This window comes from Phaeoacremonium minimum (genome assembly GCF_000392275.1).
Source record: "Phaeoacremonium minimum UCRPA7 unplaced genomic scaffold PA7_03_scaffold_363, whole genome shotgun sequence".
Classification (NCBI taxonomy): domain Eukaryota; kingdom Fungi; phylum Ascomycota; class Sordariomycetes; order Togniniales; family Togniniaceae; genus Phaeoacremonium; species Phaeoacremonium minimum.
Window position 1 is genome coordinate 186500 of NW_006921267.1, and position 20543 is coordinate 207042.

Here is a 20543-nt window from a genome sequence, read left to right on the forward strand (position 1 = left end):
ATGATTTGGATGACGACGGTGTAGTGCGAACATTTCCCTCACTCAATCGCTTCTCATTAGAGAATGTTGAGGGACCCCCAGTTACTGCGATGTGCACAGTCAACTCAATGCCAGAATCGGCAGCTTTGTCGATCAACTCGTGGAGTCGTTGCACATAGTAATCGATCTGATCTCCTTTCTTCGCGGCCAGAAGGAAATCGATCCTCCTGGTGCACAAAGTCGTCTTCGCTTGCAGGACGCTTTCAAGGATCGGTAACGTGAAACTGGCACCAGTCGAGGCCGATATGAGTATCAGGGTCTCATAAACGTCCCACCGCGGCGGTGCGCCGTACGGACCGGTCACAAATGCGGTGAGCGTTTCTTTTCTCCCCGTTGCTTGCATTTTCTCTGCGAATGAATGCAACCTCTTAGAAAATCCATTGTGCTTCCGTACAATAAGCTGAATGCTGTTGCAGATGCACGTCTCTGGCAGCTGATGGGCACATGCGATTGTGTACGGATGGTGATCGGTCAGCCCTATCCGAGGTATCCAGAGGTAGAGATGCTGCCCGGCTCGCCACGAGAAATGGACATCTTTGATCGTCACAACAGTGATGTCCTCGCCAACAGCACGCACCTGTGCCTGGTGCCCCAGACGTTGGCCTCCCTTGCAGCGCGACGGATTCGGTCGGAATTTGACGTTCTGCCAAACAAAGAGGACTGCTCGATAGAATCGGTCAAAAGAGAGGGCGGCAATCGCGAACCAGACGTTGTACCGCGCATACACCGGGACATGGACGTAAATGAGCCAGAGGAAGAAGACAGAGGACAGGATATGCTGCACGACGAAGAGCTCGTACCATAGATGTCGGAGTGGAGCAAATGAGCTGAGCAAGGTGAAAAGCAGGACTCCCCAAGCACCCAAGCCGTACTTGACCATGGGCATCATGGGCAGATAGTAGTCGACAATATCAGCGCGCACCCACTCGGTCCAAAAATGCCAGCCATGGACACTCGCGGTAACAAAGATGGTGCGCGCAACCCAGCGATGCGCCCAATTCAGTCGCTCGTAGCTCGTCCCTCCGAGAAGCCCGAGGACGCTAGATTTGGAGGCGAGCAAGTAGAGAAGTGGCACCTGTGTGACAGTGACCCACGCGTTGCGGAAGCCGATACGTTCCCAGAAGTAGGCGTCGTTGACGATGGCATTCGCAGTCGCCATGTAGATGACGACGGCCCAATACACGAGGAGGATGATGATGCGTCCCATGGGCGGGGGAGTCATCCATGAGAAGAACCGCGACGGGACATAGAGCTGCGGATAGCTCATCTCACGGCCGACTGCAGTCAAGGTAGCCCACAACTGGGCGAATTGGCTGGTAGGTTTGGTGGGGAACTGGATGGCGGAGGAAGAGCATGTGCGCAGCCTGAGCGACTGTTAGCATTTCATTCAACACAAAGCCATGCCATGACGTCTTGTCTCGAGTCATCCGACTTGCCTCGTCTGTGTTTGCAGGTAATTGACGGCGCGCACCACCAGCAGCAGACCCAGGACGCCGGCGATGAGATACCAGTAGGCGTGGGCGAGGGCCATGTTCTTGGTCTGGAACATGCCCGAGCCCATGTCCATGGTCATGCCCTCCATGCCGTCCATGTCCGTCTTGGCTCAAATCGTCAAGATAGTTCGATAGCGGCGTGCGAGAAGACGACTCAGAGATGTTGGGACGAGGTGGCCTCGACCGTATGTGCAACTCGTGAGCAAAACCTGCTGGGCAGATAAGATGGTGCCTTGAATAGACTCCAGCTCGTTGAGAGGACGAGAGGCGAGAGGCGAGAGTTGCTGTTTGTCTGTCCCGGCCAGATCAAATCATGTCAAGCCACTCTTGAAGCAAGCAAGCAAGCAAGTAACTAAGCAATGGATAAATCAGTCAGTCAGTCAATCAATCAGTCAATCCATCATCGTCAAGTTGGTTGGATGTTGCGATGATGATGATAATGAACTACGACGGGCGGCGTACAGGAAAACGGAACTGCAGATTTGAGCGTTTGACAGCGGCGGGGGGCACCCAGATCGCCCCAAAGAGTACGTAGAGTAGAGTACATAGTAAGCCCCTCAAACCGATAGATGGCGGCGGATGGGATGCCCACTCACACCAAACTGCCGTATTGCCTCTAGGTACTCAGCTTCTGTACCCCCAGGTTGTCTACCTACTGCATGCGAAACACGAGCACCCTACCGTAGGAGCGTAGGTACTGCGTGCATACCGTAGTAGTGACGGTGAGCAGAAAAGAGCAGATTCAGTCGGAACAGGAACTAACGTTACACTACGCCCGAGAGAAAACGAAACGAATGCGCTCTGGAAATAGCACGGGAAAATCGTAGCGAAGGAGGCTACCACTCGAGATTTACACGTCTGAAGGCATTGCCCTGTACAGTTACTGTAGGTACGGCACCGGTATCTGCCTCGCTACCTCATCTGCCGATACAAATACAAATACAGCAGCAGACATTTGCCAGTACCAGTAGAATAGCCGTGCCATCCAGATTCCAGACGCTCCTAGAACCCCGAACTTGAAGTGCTGTGAGGCAATTAATATCGTATTATGCAGATTTATTATTACATGTCTCCCTCTCCCTCTCCTTCTGTTTCTCTTTCCATGCTGGCGCTGGTCTGCTTCTGTACGAAGCCAGCCGTTCAGCATGCTCATCGTCTTCTTCTGCCTACTTACCTAAGGTAGGTACCAACCTACCTACCTTAAGAACCCTTGGACCCAAGAGTGCGCAGGTGGCGTGTGGCGTGTGCGGTGGCACTTCCGATCCAAGGGCCTGGGACAGACACTGGAGACTGTATTCTGAGGACAGTTGGAAGGGTACCGAGGGTACTCACCGGGTAGTACCTTTAGGTAGTACCCTTACCCTATTGGGAAGCCGTGGAGGGTTCAATCGAAGCTTTGATTGGCCAGATGCCGTTTGCGGACGCACCTGGGCAGGGCAGGAGCAGGGCAGGAGCAGGACAGGAGGCGGGCTCGGCGGGGCAAGGGCATGCAGGCTGCCGCAGATTCGGGCGCTAAGACGCCACAACTTGCTCAAATACCCTCATTCGTCCTCACCAAAAGGAATTACCTACCTAGATACCTAGGTAGGTACTGTAGGCTCGAGGTAGGTACCTCAGATAACGTGAGCTTTGCTGCAACCGTTTTACCGCGCATCAAAGCTCTACCTAGGCTCGCTAGGTACGGCTGGTGTGTGTGTGTGTGTGTGTGCGTGTGTCGGCATTGAAGATCAACAATCAACGGTCTTCTCTGCATGGGCAACTGCTGAATAACGCAGGCTGGCAGAGAATGATACCGAGATCTCGAGACAGATGAGCTGCTGTACTGCCTAGGCGCCTAGGTAGGTACTTATGAGCGGGTTTTGGTACCTACCTTGGGGCTTTGCTAGTGCGTACCTTATCCACATCAGGCCCCTGTCCTTGCAGCTCCCCCCGCTGCCAGAGGGCCAGTGAGGGGTCGCTTATCCCCTCCACGGTACCTACCTGACTTACACCAACACTCCGGACTACGACACTCGAGACTTTTGTGCTTGATCATACAGAACACCGCTGCTCAGTCATCTCCAATTATTCATTGGTAACAGGTAGGACCGAACCTGGATAGCTGCAGATGCAGATGCAGATGCAGATGCCACATACTGGAGTCAGATACCAGATACCAGATACCAGATACCAAACTCCCCGAGTTCCCATCCGGCTACGCGGCACGGTGCACGGCACGACACGGCTGGCCCAGAGGTGACGGATTCCCACAGACAGCACTGGATGTTTGCACGTTTCCAAGTAGTTATGAAATCCAGTGTGGATGGCATCCATGAGGCTATATACCAAGTGCACGAACACCTTCCTTGGCAGACAGCCTGCACAGGAGTGAGGTCGAAATGCGCTGCTGCTGACCAGACCTCTCTGGGTCTGTCATACCTAGGTAGCTTGCCTTGTCGCCATGCCCTGGACATGGCGAAACCTCGTGGATATTGGGTGGATGGATGGATGGTTGGAAGGTTGGTTGGATCTCAAATAGAAGTAGCTGATCCTATCAGGTCGGACCTACTGCTCGCGACATATCACCAAGATGCAGCCCTTGTAGACCCCCAGGCGGAGTGCAAAATAAAAGTCGCATGCATGCTTGGGTATTGCAACTACTTGTGTGACTGGCCTGCCCTGTCTCAGAAATCCTACTTCATTGAGGCAATGCCCTTCCAGCTTTCTTGAGTCCGTCGTCGCCGGATTCCCGGGTCCTGATACACAGCAACCTGGGGGGAGATACCGGTAGTCCAGCAACAAAATGTCGATGTTATGAGCTACTGTAGCTGATCGGAGGTTGGTCCTGGCAGCGTTGGTTGCAAGGAGGCGGCCGTTGTCACGAAGCTTGCAGTGAGCATGTTTTAGGGTGCCCGAGCGGTCCGCCGCCACGGAGCCGTCTGATACTCTACATTCCATTGCTCCGTTTCTCGCCACGCCATGATAAGACCGTACTGTACAGTGCTATACATGTACATGTATGGGTCTTAACGCTTATTTGGCGCACATCCATCCATCAGACAACTTCAAGGTTGGGTCCATGTCTCCAAGGGTACATCGCTCCCCTCTCATCAACGCTCTCCCAGCCTCTTCGCTCGATTCTCTGCCCCATGTTAGCGTCGGTGCGCCATCCTAGCTTGGCCCCTGATTTCTTCATAATAGCAACATTGATCCGCTTTTGCCTGTGTCGAACCCCCCGCCCGGCTTGGCAGTCGGAAGAAACAGCTCAAGGACCGAGCTAGGTTGAAATAAGAATAAGCAACCCAAGACAAGCCGTCGTGGTGGATACATGCAGTCAGTACGTACCTGACCTGACATCGAGCTCCCCCACCATCAAGGTACCGACACCAACAGCTGCGTGCTTGCTCCTCCACCACCAACTGCTGCTGTCGTCGTTACTTAAAAGCTGGGAGATCCGCCGCTCACAGGATCCGCTCCAAGGTCTGACTTCGTTTCCTCTCCTCGTCCCATAATCGCCAGCTTTGCCTCGATCGTAACGGCCAATTCATTGCTGTTGAAGTCATCTTCCCAGTCGCCGGCTGCGTCAACCCACTTGCACCTCACCTCAAGCAAACACCACCACCACCACCACCACCACAAAATGGCTCCCCCCGCCAAGCTCCTTGCTGCTAGCTTGCTCCCTCTGCTTGCCAGCGCGCATTTCAAGCTCAATGCTCCGCCCACAATTGGCTTCGACGAGGACAAGGAGGACACGGACCCCTGCGGTGGCTTCACGCCTGACTTCTCCAAGAACAATGTCACCGACTTCCACGTCGGTGGTGAGCCTGTTGTGCTGTTCCTCGGACATCCTCAGGCCAATTGGCTATTCCGCGCAACCCTCGACACGACAGCCTCCAGCAACTGGACACAGATATTCCCCATTGTCCAGCAGAGCGGACTGGGTGACTTCTGTGAGCCGAGCATCACCGCGCCAGAAGGTTGGATTGGCAAGCAGGGTGTCGTAGGTCTCGTGGCCAACGCGGTAGATGGCTTATTATTTCAGGTACGTGTTACACACTACACACTTATGTGAATCCCATCGCCCGCGTATGCTTGTACTGGGATACGGCAAGGAAGTCGACCGGCCCTTCAATCCATGGCCTGTGCCATGAGGCAACAAGAATGAAAATTCTTCGGATTATCAAGGCTAACAAATCGGCAGTGCGCTGCTGTGAACTTTGTTGAAGGCACTGGCGAGACAAGCTCCGATTGCAAGAACTCGACCTTGACTGCCAGCTTCGTGGCAGACAGCCAACTCTCGGCGCTGGTGAGCTCGGATAGCAGCAGCGGCAGCAACAGCAGCGCCACTGCAGCGACTACTACGGGAGCCAGTGCTACTCAAACGACAAGCCCGACGGCGAGCACCAGCGACAATGCCGCCGCGGGCAAGCTGGCATCGATGGGCCAGTCAGCGCTTGGCAGCGTCCTGACGGTGGCAGCAATGGGCCTTCTGGGAGCTGCGTATATCGTGTGAGTGCGAAGAAGAACAGGTTGGGAGGTTATGCGTGGTAGCGTTGCCACGAGCTGTAGTGTCTTTTTTCTTTGGAAATGCCCCCTACTCGTTTGGATTGAAGGGGTTATGATACCATGTTTTGTACGAATAAAACGAACATCAGAGCGGCCAAGGCGGACCATTGGGAAGAATGTGGCCGAGAAATGGAGCCTTACATTGGATAGCATCACAAAATTTTGATTACAGGCGTTTAGTTCTTACTACTCTGGGGTATCTCCAGCGGCAGCCCACATCTTCGTCGAAAATGTGCTTTTCACAGAGGCCCCCATGACACCGTCACCCTCCATTGCCTACACACTGATCGTGCTGCTCTTTCCGAGGGACCCGATTGCTGACTGACTGCAGCAAATGAATCAATGTTTAGAGGCATATTTCATACGCTGCGAACTGCCCGCTAGACGAACACAAACGACTTGATAATGGACTGAATCTACCTAAGTAAAGCTCCTATCTATGTACGGGGAAACAACACGACAATAATTGATGCTTGGCCCAAACAGTGTGAGCAGCATCGCCCCTACCGCGAGTAGGTGTTGGAGAATGGCATCCGCCCCTTCGAGGCGTCTCTTTGCTGTCGGTTTAGACGCGCCTGCCTACTTTGGTATTACACAACAAGACTTATCACAATGAGCTGAGAACCATTGGTTCTCTTCTCGAAGCGTGAGTCTGCATCGTGAGAGCAGAAGGCACGCCTCCCTGCTAAAGAGCCCACTTAAGGTAGGTGCCTGCCTCAATACCGGTGCTGCAGGAACCATTAGACAAACCTCAATTCATTGAGAAGGCGCCACCGGAGCACCAACTTCAATCCCATTGAGTGGGCGGCTGGTGATTAGGTAGTCAGTCACTCATGCTGCTCGTGCTTCCCTGTTGTGTCTGTTTTTGGAAGGGACGACACAAGGGGCATGGATTGGCCGGCCGTCGACGCTGTTGCTGCCCGGTAAAGGCAGTCACGACTTGCCTTTCGATCGCCCTCTCTCCTTCCACTTCTCCTAGGGAGCCCTCTGCCTGGCTCTTCACTTCAGGTCTCTTACCTCTCTTCGTCTCTTCCTCGTTTCCCCGCTCACAACATCACAGGGTTCGTCTATCCATCTTCATCGTCCTCCACACAACATCGACAGCTCTCCCCCGGCATCGTCATCATCATTGTCATAACCAGCCCCAGGACTTGAAACAACACTACTTCTCCATACCATATCTCTCCGTCTCCGTCCCAAAGCACCGCTCGGTGTCTTCTTGTTCTCCCTGCATCGAGCACAGAGATTCACAGAGCCACTCCACCATCTCAGGTCATAACGCCTCCCGCTCAAACCTCACGATGGCTGCAAACTTCAAGCGCATCACAATCCTGCTTCTGGGCTTGATCGTATCCCTGATCAATTCCCAGGCGACCATCTCAGATGGTGTATCACCATCTCCAGTGGTTTCCACCGCTGTAGCTGCCATGCCGACGACTACTGGATCACTGACGTCCGCTGCCCCCGCAGGCATCTGCACTCTTGGCACTGTTCCTGGCTCTCTGCACCAACCTTCATGCGTCATCAACTGTCTCGTCAACCCTGAGAACTTCGGATCTGCCAATGGCACCGCTTGTGCCGATTCTCTCACTAATGAGTGTGTTTGCCTCGCCGGTCCCGTCGCCGCTATCGAGGCAATTGCAACATGCGTCGTCTCCTCATGTGCGTCAGCTGCCATGACAAACGCCGCCGATGCAGCTGGACTCGCATCTGTCAGCGAAGTTCTTTCTTCGGACTTGGTCATAGCCACCAGCCTCTACAGCAGCTATTGCTTGAGCGTCTTCGGCCCAGCCAGCATCAGCAGTGCCATCTCGAGCGAGGAGGCTGGACCTACAGCAACACCAGCTTCAAATGCGACCCCTGGATCGTCATCCGGCGAGACGGGTACCGCTCAGACAGTGACGAACGCAACAGCCAGCGTGTCTCTGGCCACCACTACCAGCGCTCGAGTGACACCTGCGAGCTCCAATGTCGCTGCGGTCCTGACCAGTGGTCCATTGGATCGGTGAGTAGCTACCGATGTTCTCAAACTGACGTATGACAACTAAACATGCATGCAGCGGCCTGTCTGGACTGCTTCTTGCCATTGTCCCCGTCGCACTCGCACTCTGAACGAAAAATCAAGCACTCGCCTTTTCCGAGTTTATGGAGCCTGACAGCCAATTACATGTTTACGATGGTGTTAAGAACAAGGGATGTAATTGGTCATGGTCATTGTTGACACAAAGTGTCTATTTTCTTTGGGCAGGGGGTGTTCGGAGCTATGGACTGGGCCGGAATCAAAGACATGGCATCCCTGGAGTAGAGGCATAATCACTCAGTTGCTAAGATCCAGCAATCATGTAATGCATTAGTAGAGTATACAAAGTTGCAGAAGCTACTTGTTTTCCGCCTCATCTGTAGGCGCCAATTTCTGTCGCACGCTCCCACTGAAAACTAGCTCCCAACTCCAATCAGCAAGATGCCTTGACACCCACATCGCTCCTTCGCACATGCATGCTGTCCAATTCCTCACTTAGAGCGTCAATGTTATCTGATACGTCAAGCAGCCCCTTGCCGGGAATGGCCGCTTTCGAAGGTATCTTTTTAGATCGTGTTCTTCTGGCGTGGGGGTGGATCTCCAAGTCATCATCTTCGTGAAACCCCTCATCGGTCAATCCATGCCGTCGGCCGGTACTCTCTGCAGTGTCCAAATCAGAGTAGGATCCCTGATAGCCAGTGGCAGTTGCACCTTGTCTCTCCGTGTCTCCATGGCTCAGGCTGTGATGCCCCTCGTCCTGATCCAAACTACTCACAACTGCCTCGCCTCCAGGCAATCTGACCTCACTAGCCTCCAAAGTCTCGGCAATGTCAAGTAGAAGCACCTCCATGGGACATATGTACGCCACTCTCTTCCGCTCACTCCACGCGAGAACGTGACCACAGACCTGTTCGTGTTGACAGTCAACCACCCAGGCACCGCTGTCACCAGGAATGCCCATTGGGAGTGGAGCAGACCTCACATCCATTTTCTCCCTGCGCTCCTCAGTTGACGCAGAACCCTTTGCGTTGGGTCGGCCAGTGACTTGGTACGTATGGCTGGGTGTCATCCGGCCGTATATCTTGACTGAGGTGATGGTCGGCAAGATCAGGCCCGTCTGCAAGCCACTGGTTCGCGCCATACACTGCACCTCAAGTCCCGGCAGTGAGGAGGTCGGCGCAACGGCAGTCGGGTGTATCGCGGATGAGACACGTCCATGAGTATTCCTGTCTCTCTGCCGACGGCCCGTCATCACCTGAGGAATGCTATTCCGATCAGGGAGCCGGTCCGTCTTGAATTCGAATAAGGCCCAGTCGACCTCATGGATCAAGCCGCTATCATCCGAGCGGCGACGAATCCCACTGGAAGCATACATCTCACCCAGACTGAACGTGTCCAGATGGTCTTCGTCTTGAGTCTCTGGCGAGGGATAGAAACCCTCAGTCACGTCATCTAGTGCCGGTTGTGTAATGATATAGCCATCACCGCAACCAGGCTCAACGCCTGGGATGTCACCCGCTTCATCATATTTGTGAACGCCAGAATCTGACTCGGCGTCTGAGTCCTGGGACTCATCCTCACTGGTAATAGCAGACTCGGAGAAAGCATCAGAGTCAGAGTCGGAGAACTCGCACGCAAAGTCTTCGGTGCCACTACTGTCACCTGACGAGTCCTGGTCTGCGTACTGCTCTGCGTACCAAGCAGCCAGATCCGGCACCGGGTTGCTTCTTGCACCACTTCGTAGAATCTGGGAGTCGGCACCTGGAGTTGTGGCTGATTGTGGTTGATCCGGATCGTCAAGCATATGGTGCACGGTCATGCCGTATGGTTTGTCATCGACCAAGACCAAGCCGCCGAAGCTCACGGGTGGCAGGTGTCTGTCACCAATCCACGCTCCAATACTAGCACCATTATGCGGACGCTCCTGAAAATCACCATTCGCAGCGCCAGTATCGCCATCCTCGTCTGGCTTTGCCATGCTCCTCGCTGGGCCCCTGTTCCTAGACCGCAACACTTGGCCCCGACATACCTTCAGGGCAAAGCCTGTGGTTCCGTCAAATAGGAGGCCTAGCTTCCGCTTCAAGATAGCTCGTACTTTGCTGACGGACGTGCACACAACGAGAACTGTTGGTTGGGTTTCCTTAGGTGACTCGCCAATCGACTCAAGTGATATCTCGACAGACTCGGGGTGTTTTCGGTAGAAGTGTCGTAAGGCCTGGTTAATCTGTGGCATCACCACCATGTTCCACTGCTCGACCGCATCGGGAGGGAGGGGAATGTGAGGGTAGAGGCGAAGCTTCGAGGAAGGCTGCTTCGGTTGCATCTCGACAGGAGAGTCTGTATAGTTTATTAGCCAGCATGTCATGTAGAGCACGCCTGGAGTCTTACCTTCTGTACGAAACACCGGCGTAGGGCTTTCAACTATATTTCTCTTTTCCACGTCCGCGGACATAAGAGATGGGGCCGGCAAAGTGGCTGGAGTGGATGCGACTTCAGTCTGTGTGTTTTCAGTCTGTTCTTTTTTCTCTTTCGACGAGCCAGCCACCGCCGATGCGGTAGATTGTGTTCGCTTCGCTGGGGTAGTATCATCACCGAGGTCGTCGCTCAACCTCTCTTCCAGCCCACCGACGCTATCAAGAATACAGCAGGCCTCCAAGTATCGGCTCGCCTTGACTTGCACGCGGGCCAGAACCTGTTCGCCGCTAAGCTGGCCAGACAGTTCTTGATCCACGGCATTCCAACAGGCTTGAACCGCCTTCATGTACAATGTGCCGCAGCGAATAGCGAGTTGCTCCAAGACAGATTCGGGAATAGAGGTGGGGGACGAGGTAGGAACGAGGTTGTCAAGATTAGTCCACAATCCAATTGACAATAGCAACATCGCCAGCGAGTACAGATCGTATGTTTTGGAGTCGGGGTTGGTGATTAGGGCCGAGGCCTGAGCGGTGACCTTTGGGTCGAGTGGATGCCGGTACAACGAGAAGGTTGCGCCTCCTGTTTCTTGGAATGAATCTGGGAAGAGATCGAACGAAGAGATTAACGGTCGGCGAATATCAACCTCCCCATTACCCATTCCGGGTTCAGTCCCAACAGCGTTGCAAAAAGACACATTCGCATCGAATAGATTGCCATGCGAAACGCCACGAGCGTGCATATCAAAAACGGTATTGGCGAGGTTGAAAGCCAGGCGAAACTTTGCCTCTAGTGTAGGCTCGAAATCAGGCCGAGCAAGAAGGTCGGACAGCGAACAAAGATTGTAAAGGGGATTCTGTGTGAGGTGCTCAAAAGAAACAGGATTGAAAGTTGGCGGAAACTGGTAGACTAGACCAAGTCGTGAATGCTCCATGTCTTCGAAGTAGCCCAGCAGGCGCGGAAGTCCAGTCCAAGAACCCGGAGAGCGCTGAGGCTCCGTCTGAAGACCCGACGAAAGTTTTTCGAAGCGCGACATCGATGGCATGATTCCTGTTGCGGAGTACATTGGATCAAACTCGGCGTACTCAAGGAGCAAGGGTGAGTATGGTTGTCGTCCGGCATGGTGTGTGAGCTCAGAGAAGGCTTGCTTGCTCATAAAGACGATTTCTCGCGAGCCCGTGTCTGCTGTCTCCGACATTGGAACAGCTTGCATTTGACGCAGGCTCGTGAGGGACTGTGGATCAATCTGCTGCGGTGTCTGCATTCGTGTTGACTCGAATGCTCGGAGATCTTCCGTAGAGCCCCCTGATTTGAAGAGTCTGGCGCGGGCCTGAGACGACAACGCCGCTGATGACCTTGTTCTCGACAGATCATAAAGAGTGTCGATTGACGTTGTGAGATCGCGCACCAAATCTTCAAAGCGGCCTTTATCCCAGACAACTAGAGGAATCTTCTTGTCTCCCACGGACTTCTCAGGCTGCTTCTCGCCGCCAACCAAACGCTTGGAGCTCTGCCACAAGGGCTCGGCTTCGGCCAGGATATCCTTGATGGTCGACATGATGCTCCCGACAACCTCGCTGAGGCCAGCCTTTGATAGTGACTCGTCGATCTCGGCTGACTGATTTGGGTCGGACCATTCCAAGCCCCAACTCACAAGGCGATCCTTTTGAATGCGCAGCTTGCGGTGAAGCATCTTGATTTCTGGATCCTCTGCATTCTGCACCGGTTCCTTGACGAAGTCGGAAGACTTCTTTGTGTCATTGTAGAGCCTGCTCAGCCGCCGCTGGAAGGGCAGCTGGAAGCCCCCAAGGGGCAAGTAGGACTCCATTTTTGACGATACGGAGAAGCCCAAGGGTGAGGCAAGCCCGCAAGGACAGCCTCGTTAGTTCTCGCAGGGAATGATGATCTGAAGTTCAGGTTGCGGCGTGTGCTCCAGTCAGGACATCACCAATCTGTCAATCGCACTGGCCACTCTAACAGGCGTTGGGGGCTAGAAGCGACTTGCTGTGCCGCTGAAGCACTTCCAAGGGTCCGCTCTCGAAGGCTGATTAAAGATGCGCTCGCGATCGCAAGGCTGAGATCGAGTTTAAAGAGGTGACAGATGACAGCACCAATACCAGTTGCAAAGACAACGACGCGGTAAGCAGACTTGACTGTGCTGGTGTCTGTTGACGACTGCAGGCTCTGGATGTCTGGCTAGCTAGGCAACCCCGTATCGTGCCTGAGTCTGGTTTTCCAGACTAGCTGATGGATTGTCTTACTGCCAGACAGACAGACTCTAGACGGTCGGAGTACAGCAAGACCGCAGAGCTTGACGTTGGTGATAGTGATGATGATGATGATGATGATTATGTCGAAGAAGAAAGAAGGTATTCAGAAGAACTGCGTTCCGTGGTAGAGATTAACGGCGGTAAAGGTCCCCCCCCCTTTGTTAAAGTCGTTACCTAGAGCAGGCCGGCCTAACGTTAGCACAGCACAGCACAGCACCACATCACATCGCGAGACAGCCACTCCGAACAACCCTCGCATTCATTCCGCAGTGCAGTGCAGTGCAGTGCAGTGCAGTCCCGTTGGCAGTCCCCAGTCGCGGTGAACTTAGCTAGCTACTGTAACCCATTCAATGTAGTGCCTCAGGGTCGGTCTCGTTATTCGGGTGCCTGTGATGGAGCCGAGATATCGCCTGCTCTAGGCGTCGTCGCATTGGCTCGGCTGTCTTGGAAATGCTGCTGCCTGGTCCCATCTCAGGGATCGTTCGCTTTTTTTGGTGGGGGATTTGGGAAACCCATTTCAGTCCTGCCGTCACCCTTAGCCACTTGCCACTAGCCTTAGGATCATCTCGTCCAATGACGAGGCATCAAATCAGAGCCGCCTGCGGACTATGCCGGTTCGATGCTAGCCCGTATAACATTCAGAGGCCTGTCTGCGATTACCTAATACTTGATGCCTGAAATAGCCTCCACGTGCCCATTCACGGGATTGACTTCTCTTGATTCAACATGATCACGACCCCATCTTTTGGGCAATGATTTCAAGGAACTATGCGATCTTGCTAAGTACAATGCAGCAATTAGCACCGACTTTGCCAAGGTAGATAAGAGTGATTGACAAACCCCGGAACACAGTCGACCGTCTGAAAAGAAGCAGTCGGTCACCTAAAGTTTCCGTAACCGTAAATTATGATCAAAAAATAGGGAGTATATTGTGAAGGAACCTTATTGTTGATCTACAACTCTACATTATCTACTTAAGTAGATAATAAACATTGCTTACCATGAAGAAAGATATCTATGGCAAATCTTACGATATGGTTTGTTACAAATTATAAACCGTCATTGGAGCTTCGTATGATCTTCAAAACAATTAAAGTTCTATACTTCGGTTTATTCAGAAAATTGTTATATCGATGTATCGTTGACGCAGGAAGTAAATTCGGCAAACCCATTCAGCCATTAAGAAGTGAATGGTTTCTCACCACTGTCACTAGTGTACATTGACATTGCCACATGGCTACGCCAATATTGCCGGCTCACAACTAGACGGTACTAGGTTTGGCGTTCCTAGTCTTCGATTTCGACACAACTCATTGTTTCTTGGTTACCAACTCTTGAACTCACAAAAGGCCTCACCTGGCACGTGACACAGAGGTGATCCAAAATAGTTCTACATATTTATAAATTGTCGCCATTCATAACTCCAGTAAACTAGGATAGTACATATGGGAAGACAGTAAGACAAGGCACACAGGCCGTTTTATCATCAGCCTCAATGACGAGAAATTCCAGGATCAAGTCAATTGGCCTGATCCAGAATCGGTAGAGGGTATATGCTGGCGTGAAAATGAGAGACTGGCAAACCAATTCCATACATCGCTGTTGCATCCCGCCCTCAATATTCCACTTACGCACGCTGGTCAATGTCGTGAGACGCAATACACCGGATATCCTCCGCCGCCATAAAAAGTCGTAACCGCATTCGATGTGTTCGTTGTCAGATTAGGAAATTTCGCTCCAACTCTCCTCCATAGAGAGTTCCCCAACTGTATCCCCATGTTAGGTGAACGGAGTGTCACAAAGCCCGAGGTTTGCGCCAACCTGCCCCATACACAATTTACAACTCGTCTCGCAAATGATCTACGGTTTCCTTGACAGCTTTGGTTGCTTGTGACGCCGCATTTCCAACGTTGTCGGCAACAGATGCCGCGCTTGATGATGCCGCAGTAGCGACACTGCTGGCGGAAGCAAGTGCGGTAGAATAGGCCTCACTCAGTCTCGAATAAACGCTCTCCGAGAACGTAGGCTCCTTTCCTAACAAAAGCTCGGAGACGATACTGCTGACAGCATCGTATTGCTTTGATGCCTCGTCCGATGCCGCAGAAGCATATGTACCGGCAGCGCTGGTGACGGTCTCGGCATTATCACCGAATGCTGATGTGGCAGCGGCCGCATATTCTCCAGCAGCGCTGTAGAAGCTCTCGTACCATGGTGTCGGGGTTGGTGCACCATAGACCTGAACACTGAGTTGATCGAGCAGCGAGTCCCAGCTTCCTTGCACATAGTCTCCGGCGGCTCCAGCAGCAGAGACCACACTCTCATATCCGGCGGCTGCTCCATCGTAACCTGCAGCCGCGGCAGCGCTCACCGTGTCTCCTGCAACGGATGCAGCCGATGCAGCGCTGTCATAACCAGCAGCAGCGGCGGAAGCAACTGTATCACCCACCACAGCGGCGACCGATGACGCGGAATCTTTAGCTGCGGCAAGATTCTCACCAGCAACGGACGCGGCTGAGGATGCGGATTCACTCGCAACAGAGGCTATAGAAGACGCGGTTCCAGCAAAGTCGGTGGGAGTTGGTGTGGCCGTCAGAGAGCTAAAAGCGCTAGAAGCAGCGGCAAGGAACTGGGAGTATCTCTCGTGGGCGACGCCAAGCCCAGCATAGTAGTTATGTCGTGCGTTCTCCAGGATCTTCTCCGCGTTCTCGCCGACAGCAGCCGTAGCATAAGCCACGGATTCGCCAGCTGCGGAAGCAATCGACGAAACTGACCCGGAGAAATCGCTCGGCGTTGGGGTGGCGAGACCAACAGCAATCTTGGCGCTTTCGTATTGCTGCTCGGCCCAAGCCCGGCCATCGTTAAGCCTCTCCGAGGCGATAGACTCTACACGAGCCCAGTCCACTAACGTGGGTATGCTTGGATACTCTTTGGTAGTCGTCCCAAAGACGCCCTCGCTTGCATATTTTAGGGCGCCGTCGAGATGAGCGCTGGCTGTCTCAACAGCCTGACTGTAGGCAGACGACAGTGAAGACAGCATCTCCTCATGGGCAGGCTTGGGTGTGCCTGAAATCTGGACTGATACGGCGGAGAGCGCTTGAGAGTACTGCTCGGCAGCATTCGATACCGCCGCGGCATAGGCAGAAGATGCAGCTGCTGCGATTGTGGAGGGCAGGTCTGAGCGCAGCGACTCAATGATGCTGTTCGCCGAATCAAAAGTGTCATCATCTAGGATCGGCTTCCGGCTTGGGACAGACTGCGCAGCAGCGCCGAGGAAGGCCGATTTGACGGAGGCTGTAGCGGATGACGCCGGGGGAATCGAGAGGGATGAGATCTCAGAGTCCGCAGGTGCGGCAACCTCATCCACAGGCATATGAGCCGGGCCGGGCCCGGCTGCTTCAGTAAATTCAGTTGTATTTCCAGCCACAACTGGTGTTTCGTCCAGAACAATGGTGGATGCCTCCGCAGCAAGATCAGTGGCCGTGGGAGACACTTCGCTATTGGGAGGCACGCCGTCCTGGGAGCTAGAATCGGGGAGGAGAGAAGATGACGCTTCTTTCACCATGCTGGCAGCCGAATCGGACGCACTGCTGAGCCTCGATGCTGCTTGGGAAGCTATGCTCTCAATACTTGAAACCGGAGAGGCATCCGCAACACTAGAAGAAGCCTCAGAAATACTACTGACGAGCGATTCTTCGATTGAGGCTGGAGCCTCGGCGGCTTCGGACGGCAGGATGGTTTCCGCTGCCTCGCTTGCCGCTTCTGTGGCAGATACAGCTTCCTCCGCCACGGACGAGGAGATGGTCTCGCCTGCCTCCTCCACACTCTCGACAGCCTCAGCAGCTAAGCGAGTTGCTTCACTTTCAAACTCGTCTGAATCATCCTTGGCAGCAATCTTCCAACCGGCAACTTGCTTTAAGCGGCCAAGCTCCTGAGCTGCAGATTGAGCAAGCTCCATGCCCCTATCTTCTATGACTTGGCCCTCTGCTTGTGCAGCCAGGAGGCTGGGGTGCGTAACGATCAGGTTTTTGAGATCGACCTCCCACTCATCAAAGCGACCGCGAAGCTCGTGGTACTTAGCCCAGTCTTTGTAGGTAATGCCGTCCATCCAGGCCCACTTCATGCCAATCTTCTGCAGGGCCAGATCTCGAATGGAACCGAGGATTTTGAAATGGTTCTCTGCGGCTTTGGTGATGGCTGCTTGTAGCTCAGCCTCGTAGTTCTCGCGCCAAGTTCGTACCTCTTGAGCTTTGCCCTTGACCTCTGAGCCAGCACGACGCACAACGGTTGTGACTTGTTCCTGGGCCTCCTGGGGAGTGGCTGAGCCCTTGATGACAGCACCCACAATGTTTCTGATGTCTCGTCGCAACGTCACCAGTTCCGAGACGACAGATTGCTGTAGGTCATCTATGACAGACTTGCCCATGGTCTTGGCGTGTCGCTGCACCATGCGCTTTGCGATCTCATCCACTCGTTCCTCAATCTCGGCAGCGCCCTCATCGGCAGCCTTGGCGTATTTCGCCTGCCAGGCCTTGAGGTCTTCTGCCACGGCCTCCCGAGTCGTCCGACGCATATCTGATTCCTCTCCCTCGCCTGGTTCGGGGGCGACGACCGGCTCGCCGCCAACTCGGGACCTAGTAGAATCGGGAGTCTGTTCGGGGGCGCCCGAGCTCGGAGGGGCGGCCTCGGACGACGTGACTTGGGTGGCGGATGTGATGGCATCGCTTGAAGCAGGAAGTGAGGAGGAAGTCGAGGCGCTGGGCTTGGTGAAAGACGAGGCGGATTTGCTAGCGGTGCTGACCAAATAGTTAGAGCTCGAGATACTTCGGCGGGTTATAAACATAAACTGATTTCTCGTAACATACCTTGAAAGGCTCTCCACTATTGTCTTTTGCCCGTTGCTACCACTGTACCGGCCCAGCCTTTGGCCTATCTTGACCAATTGGGGCTCTACGTTTTCTACATAGACAATGCGGAGTTGCGGCCAGACTGTACCATTCAGAAACAGATACGTCTTGTTCCACGCCCATGCGGCGGAGGGGAGAGCTGTGTCGGTGGTGAAAGCCGACGCGACATTATAGCCCTGGTGTACATATGGCTCGACAAACTGGTAGCTTGGCAAGAGCAATTCATGATAGGTCTGAAGGGCGTTGGTCCGAGCAATGTCGTAATACGGTCCGACAGCAGAGGACAGCTGGTCGACATGTGGACCGAGGTTCTGTTCGTACTGCGCCTTGGCCAAGGCCTGGTACTTGGCTAGCTGAGGCTGGACACTCTTCTCCCACTGTGCTTGTCCAAAGGCCTGGGCCTGTGCGACGCGAGGCGCGCCATACTTGGTGGCATACGCCCATGTAGGCGACAAAACCTTCTGATCAACAGTGTTGTAGTAGGGGCGGGCCAGCTCGACGTAAGGAGCGGCGTAGGCATCGTAGTATGGCTCGACGTGGGGAGAGACGGCGTGTTTTATCTGGAAGTATGGCTTGCAGATGCGGGGGCTCGTTTCGGTACATTGGTCAATCGTTGAAGGACAGCGGAACAGCACAGTGAAGATCGAGTACCAGGTCAGTAGTCTGTGCAAGGGAAATGTCAGCGATGGGCAAAGGCATGTAGAGATCTGGCAGGGGTAGAGAAACTGCTATTTACCTAGCAACGATGCTGAATATGCGGGAGACAAAGCCGGGCCCTGCCTTCTGGGTCGTTCTCCTGCGGGGAGTGACGGCGTGGCCATTTGTCGCCGGCTTGATGCCATTTGCGATTCCGTTCATGCCCTTGGCACTCTTTGGGCCCTTGAGAGAGCCGTTGGTGTCGCCCATTACGAGACGCGATGATGCAGCTCCAGGCCGGCAACGGACAGGATGGAATAAGTCGGTGAACGCGGTGGGAGAGCGGAAATGGTTCTGGTCTGATATTGCGACCGTATGCCTATCGCGTGAGAAGCTGGACACAGCTGATCACCGACAGCCGGGAGGGTGCTATCGTGACGGTCGCAGCTGTGTACCTTGGAAGACAGCGGGGCGGATAGAATACCTGCTACCTCCTCAGTCGGATCGTGTCGTCGCCCGAGCCTTGACGCTGCTGGACGGATAAATAGGTCAAAGAGGCAGGGAGGTATGAATGGTGTAGAGTACCTGGTGTCGAGGGGGAAAAAATAATAAATAAGTGACAATCACGGCGCAGGGAGCGGTGGTGGATCTGGCTGCCCTGGGCTGGGCTGTTGATGGATTGCAGTTGCAACGCGGACGGGGGTTTTTCGTTTTGAGCCGGATGAAGCTTGGACGTCACAGGCAAAGCTCGGGGGCGGGCTTCAGACTTGGCGAGAAACACAAGGGGCTGCCTGCTACCTGCTACCTGCTACCTGCTATCCGCTACCTGGTCCCGCTCAACTCAAGGGTAACGAGGAAGGATGAAGATGAAGATGAAGATGAGGATGAGGATGAGGAAAATGATGATGCCGATGATGAGAACAAAAAATATTTATCTCTTCTTGTTTCTTCTTTTTTCTTGGTGGTTGTTGGTGGCAATGATCAAGATCTCGGGATTGTCTCAAGAAAGGGTGCTATCTAGCCTACATGTACCTAGTATCTTGGATAGTAGACTAGGTAATCAATCCACCTCATCCACCTCATCCACCTCCTCATCATCATCATCGCACATAATCTGAGCTTATTAGCACTCTTCCCGGCCGGTTTTCCTCAACCACTAGCGTGGGTCAATCAGGTCGCCCGAAGCCACACCCAGATAGACGTCATCATCCCATCGCATCCCACACCTCCACACATACAATGCAGTACATTCCCCCCCAAAGAAGCAAATGGGCTGCGTTGCATGTGCTCCAAAACCTGAGAAGCGGAGAGGCTAAGGCGTTGGAGGTCTGCACATGGCCGCTGAAACTCGCATCGTGCGACCACTAAGACGCCATCACCGTATGGAGACTGCCAGCTCCCTAGGTAGACGCTCCATCGATTGGCCTGCCCAGAGCAAAACCAAGGTCAAGGGCACCTACTAGCTTCCTAGACGGAGGCGATTTGCTGCGATGAACTGCTTGTGCAGTATTAGTCTACCGACCTGAGGTATAACGTATCCAGGGTGCGCGCGAGGACTCTTGAGTAAGAAGGCTGGAAGGCTTGAAAGGCCACGCCCCTTGGGAGTATCCTGCCATGTATCTCAACTTGGCTGGGGCCGCAGGAATGGTCGATATTCACATGAGAACAACTCGGTAATGGAGCGCGTGGCGTTATATCATAGATAGATTTGGGCAGACGGAGGGAGTGAGAGAAAGAAAGAGGCAGATTCACGATCATTTCCCGTCTATATCATATCGTACATACATACACTCACCTCAGCTTCTACCCCGCGTAGATCCAAGATCCAATTGCCAAACTCTCCCATCCATCCTCCTACGCATTCACCTACCTACCCTACCGGTACTTCCTCGAGGCGTGACAGAACGAGGAGATAAATCTCCACAAGTGTTTGCCGGCTGCTCCTGATTTTCAGCTCATCAGCTAGCCGTCTTAGTTCATATGCAGAGAGCAGGGCCGTACCTATCTATGCAGGTAGCTCATGGTCACTGCTAGTACCTGGACAGATTGTTGTTTGTATCTGCGGAAAGAATCAAGCAAACAAACATTGAATTCAGCGCAGCCCCTTTTGTTGCCCAACCCAAGTCAGCAACAAAAACTTGCTGGGTAATAGTTTTGTATAAGAAACCCAAGGTGTGTGGATAACATGTCAGCTCGGGGTCCTGTCTGACCTATTTGACCATGA

The 20543-nt window shown here is 53.6% G+C and overlaps 4 protein-coding genes across 4 annotated transcripts; 1 reads left to right on the forward strand and 3 right to left on the reverse strand.

Annotated features, from left to right (window-relative positions):
- Positions 1–81: 81 nt before the first annotated feature.
- UCRPA7_4772 (putative ferric reductase like transmembrane component protein) lies at positions 82–1630 on the reverse strand (the record flags this gene model as incomplete). The annotated part of the gene is made up of 3 exons (XM_007917323.1): positions 82–84; positions 617–1403; positions 1548–1630. The coding sequence occupies 3 exons, from the start codon at positions 1628–1630 to the stop codon at positions 82–84; spliced, it is 873 nt and encodes a 290-aa protein (XP_007915514.1).
- A 3521-nt stretch (positions 1631–5151) lies between these two features.
- Positions 5152–6227, forward strand: UCRPA7_4773 (putative gpi anchored protein; the record flags this gene model as incomplete). The annotated part of the gene is made up of 3 exons (XM_007917324.1): positions 5152–5553; positions 5713–6020; positions 6167–6227. The coding sequence occupies 3 exons, from the start codon at positions 5152–5154 to the stop codon at positions 6225–6227; spliced, it is 771 nt and encodes a 256-aa protein (XP_007915515.1).
- A 2303-nt stretch (positions 6228–8530) lies between these two features.
- On the reverse strand, positions 8531–12337 carry UCRPA7_4774 (putative het-s domain protein; the record flags this gene model as incomplete). The annotated part of the gene is made up of 2 exons (XM_007917325.1): positions 8531–10434; positions 10486–12337. The coding sequence occupies 2 exons, from the start codon at positions 12335–12337 to the stop codon at positions 8531–8533; spliced, it is 3756 nt and encodes a 1251-aa protein (XP_007915516.1).
- Positions 12338–14616: 2279 nt separating this feature from the next.
- Positions 14617–18589, reverse strand: UCRPA7_4775 (hypothetical protein; the record flags this gene model as incomplete). The annotated part of the gene is made up of 3 exons (XM_007917326.1): positions 14617–17572; positions 17642–18346; positions 18420–18589. 3 exons carry the CDS (start codon positions 18587–18589, stop codon positions 14617–14619), a joined length of 3831 nt encoding a protein of 1276 aa, XP_007915517.1.
- Positions 18590–20543: the final 1954 nt, after the last annotated feature.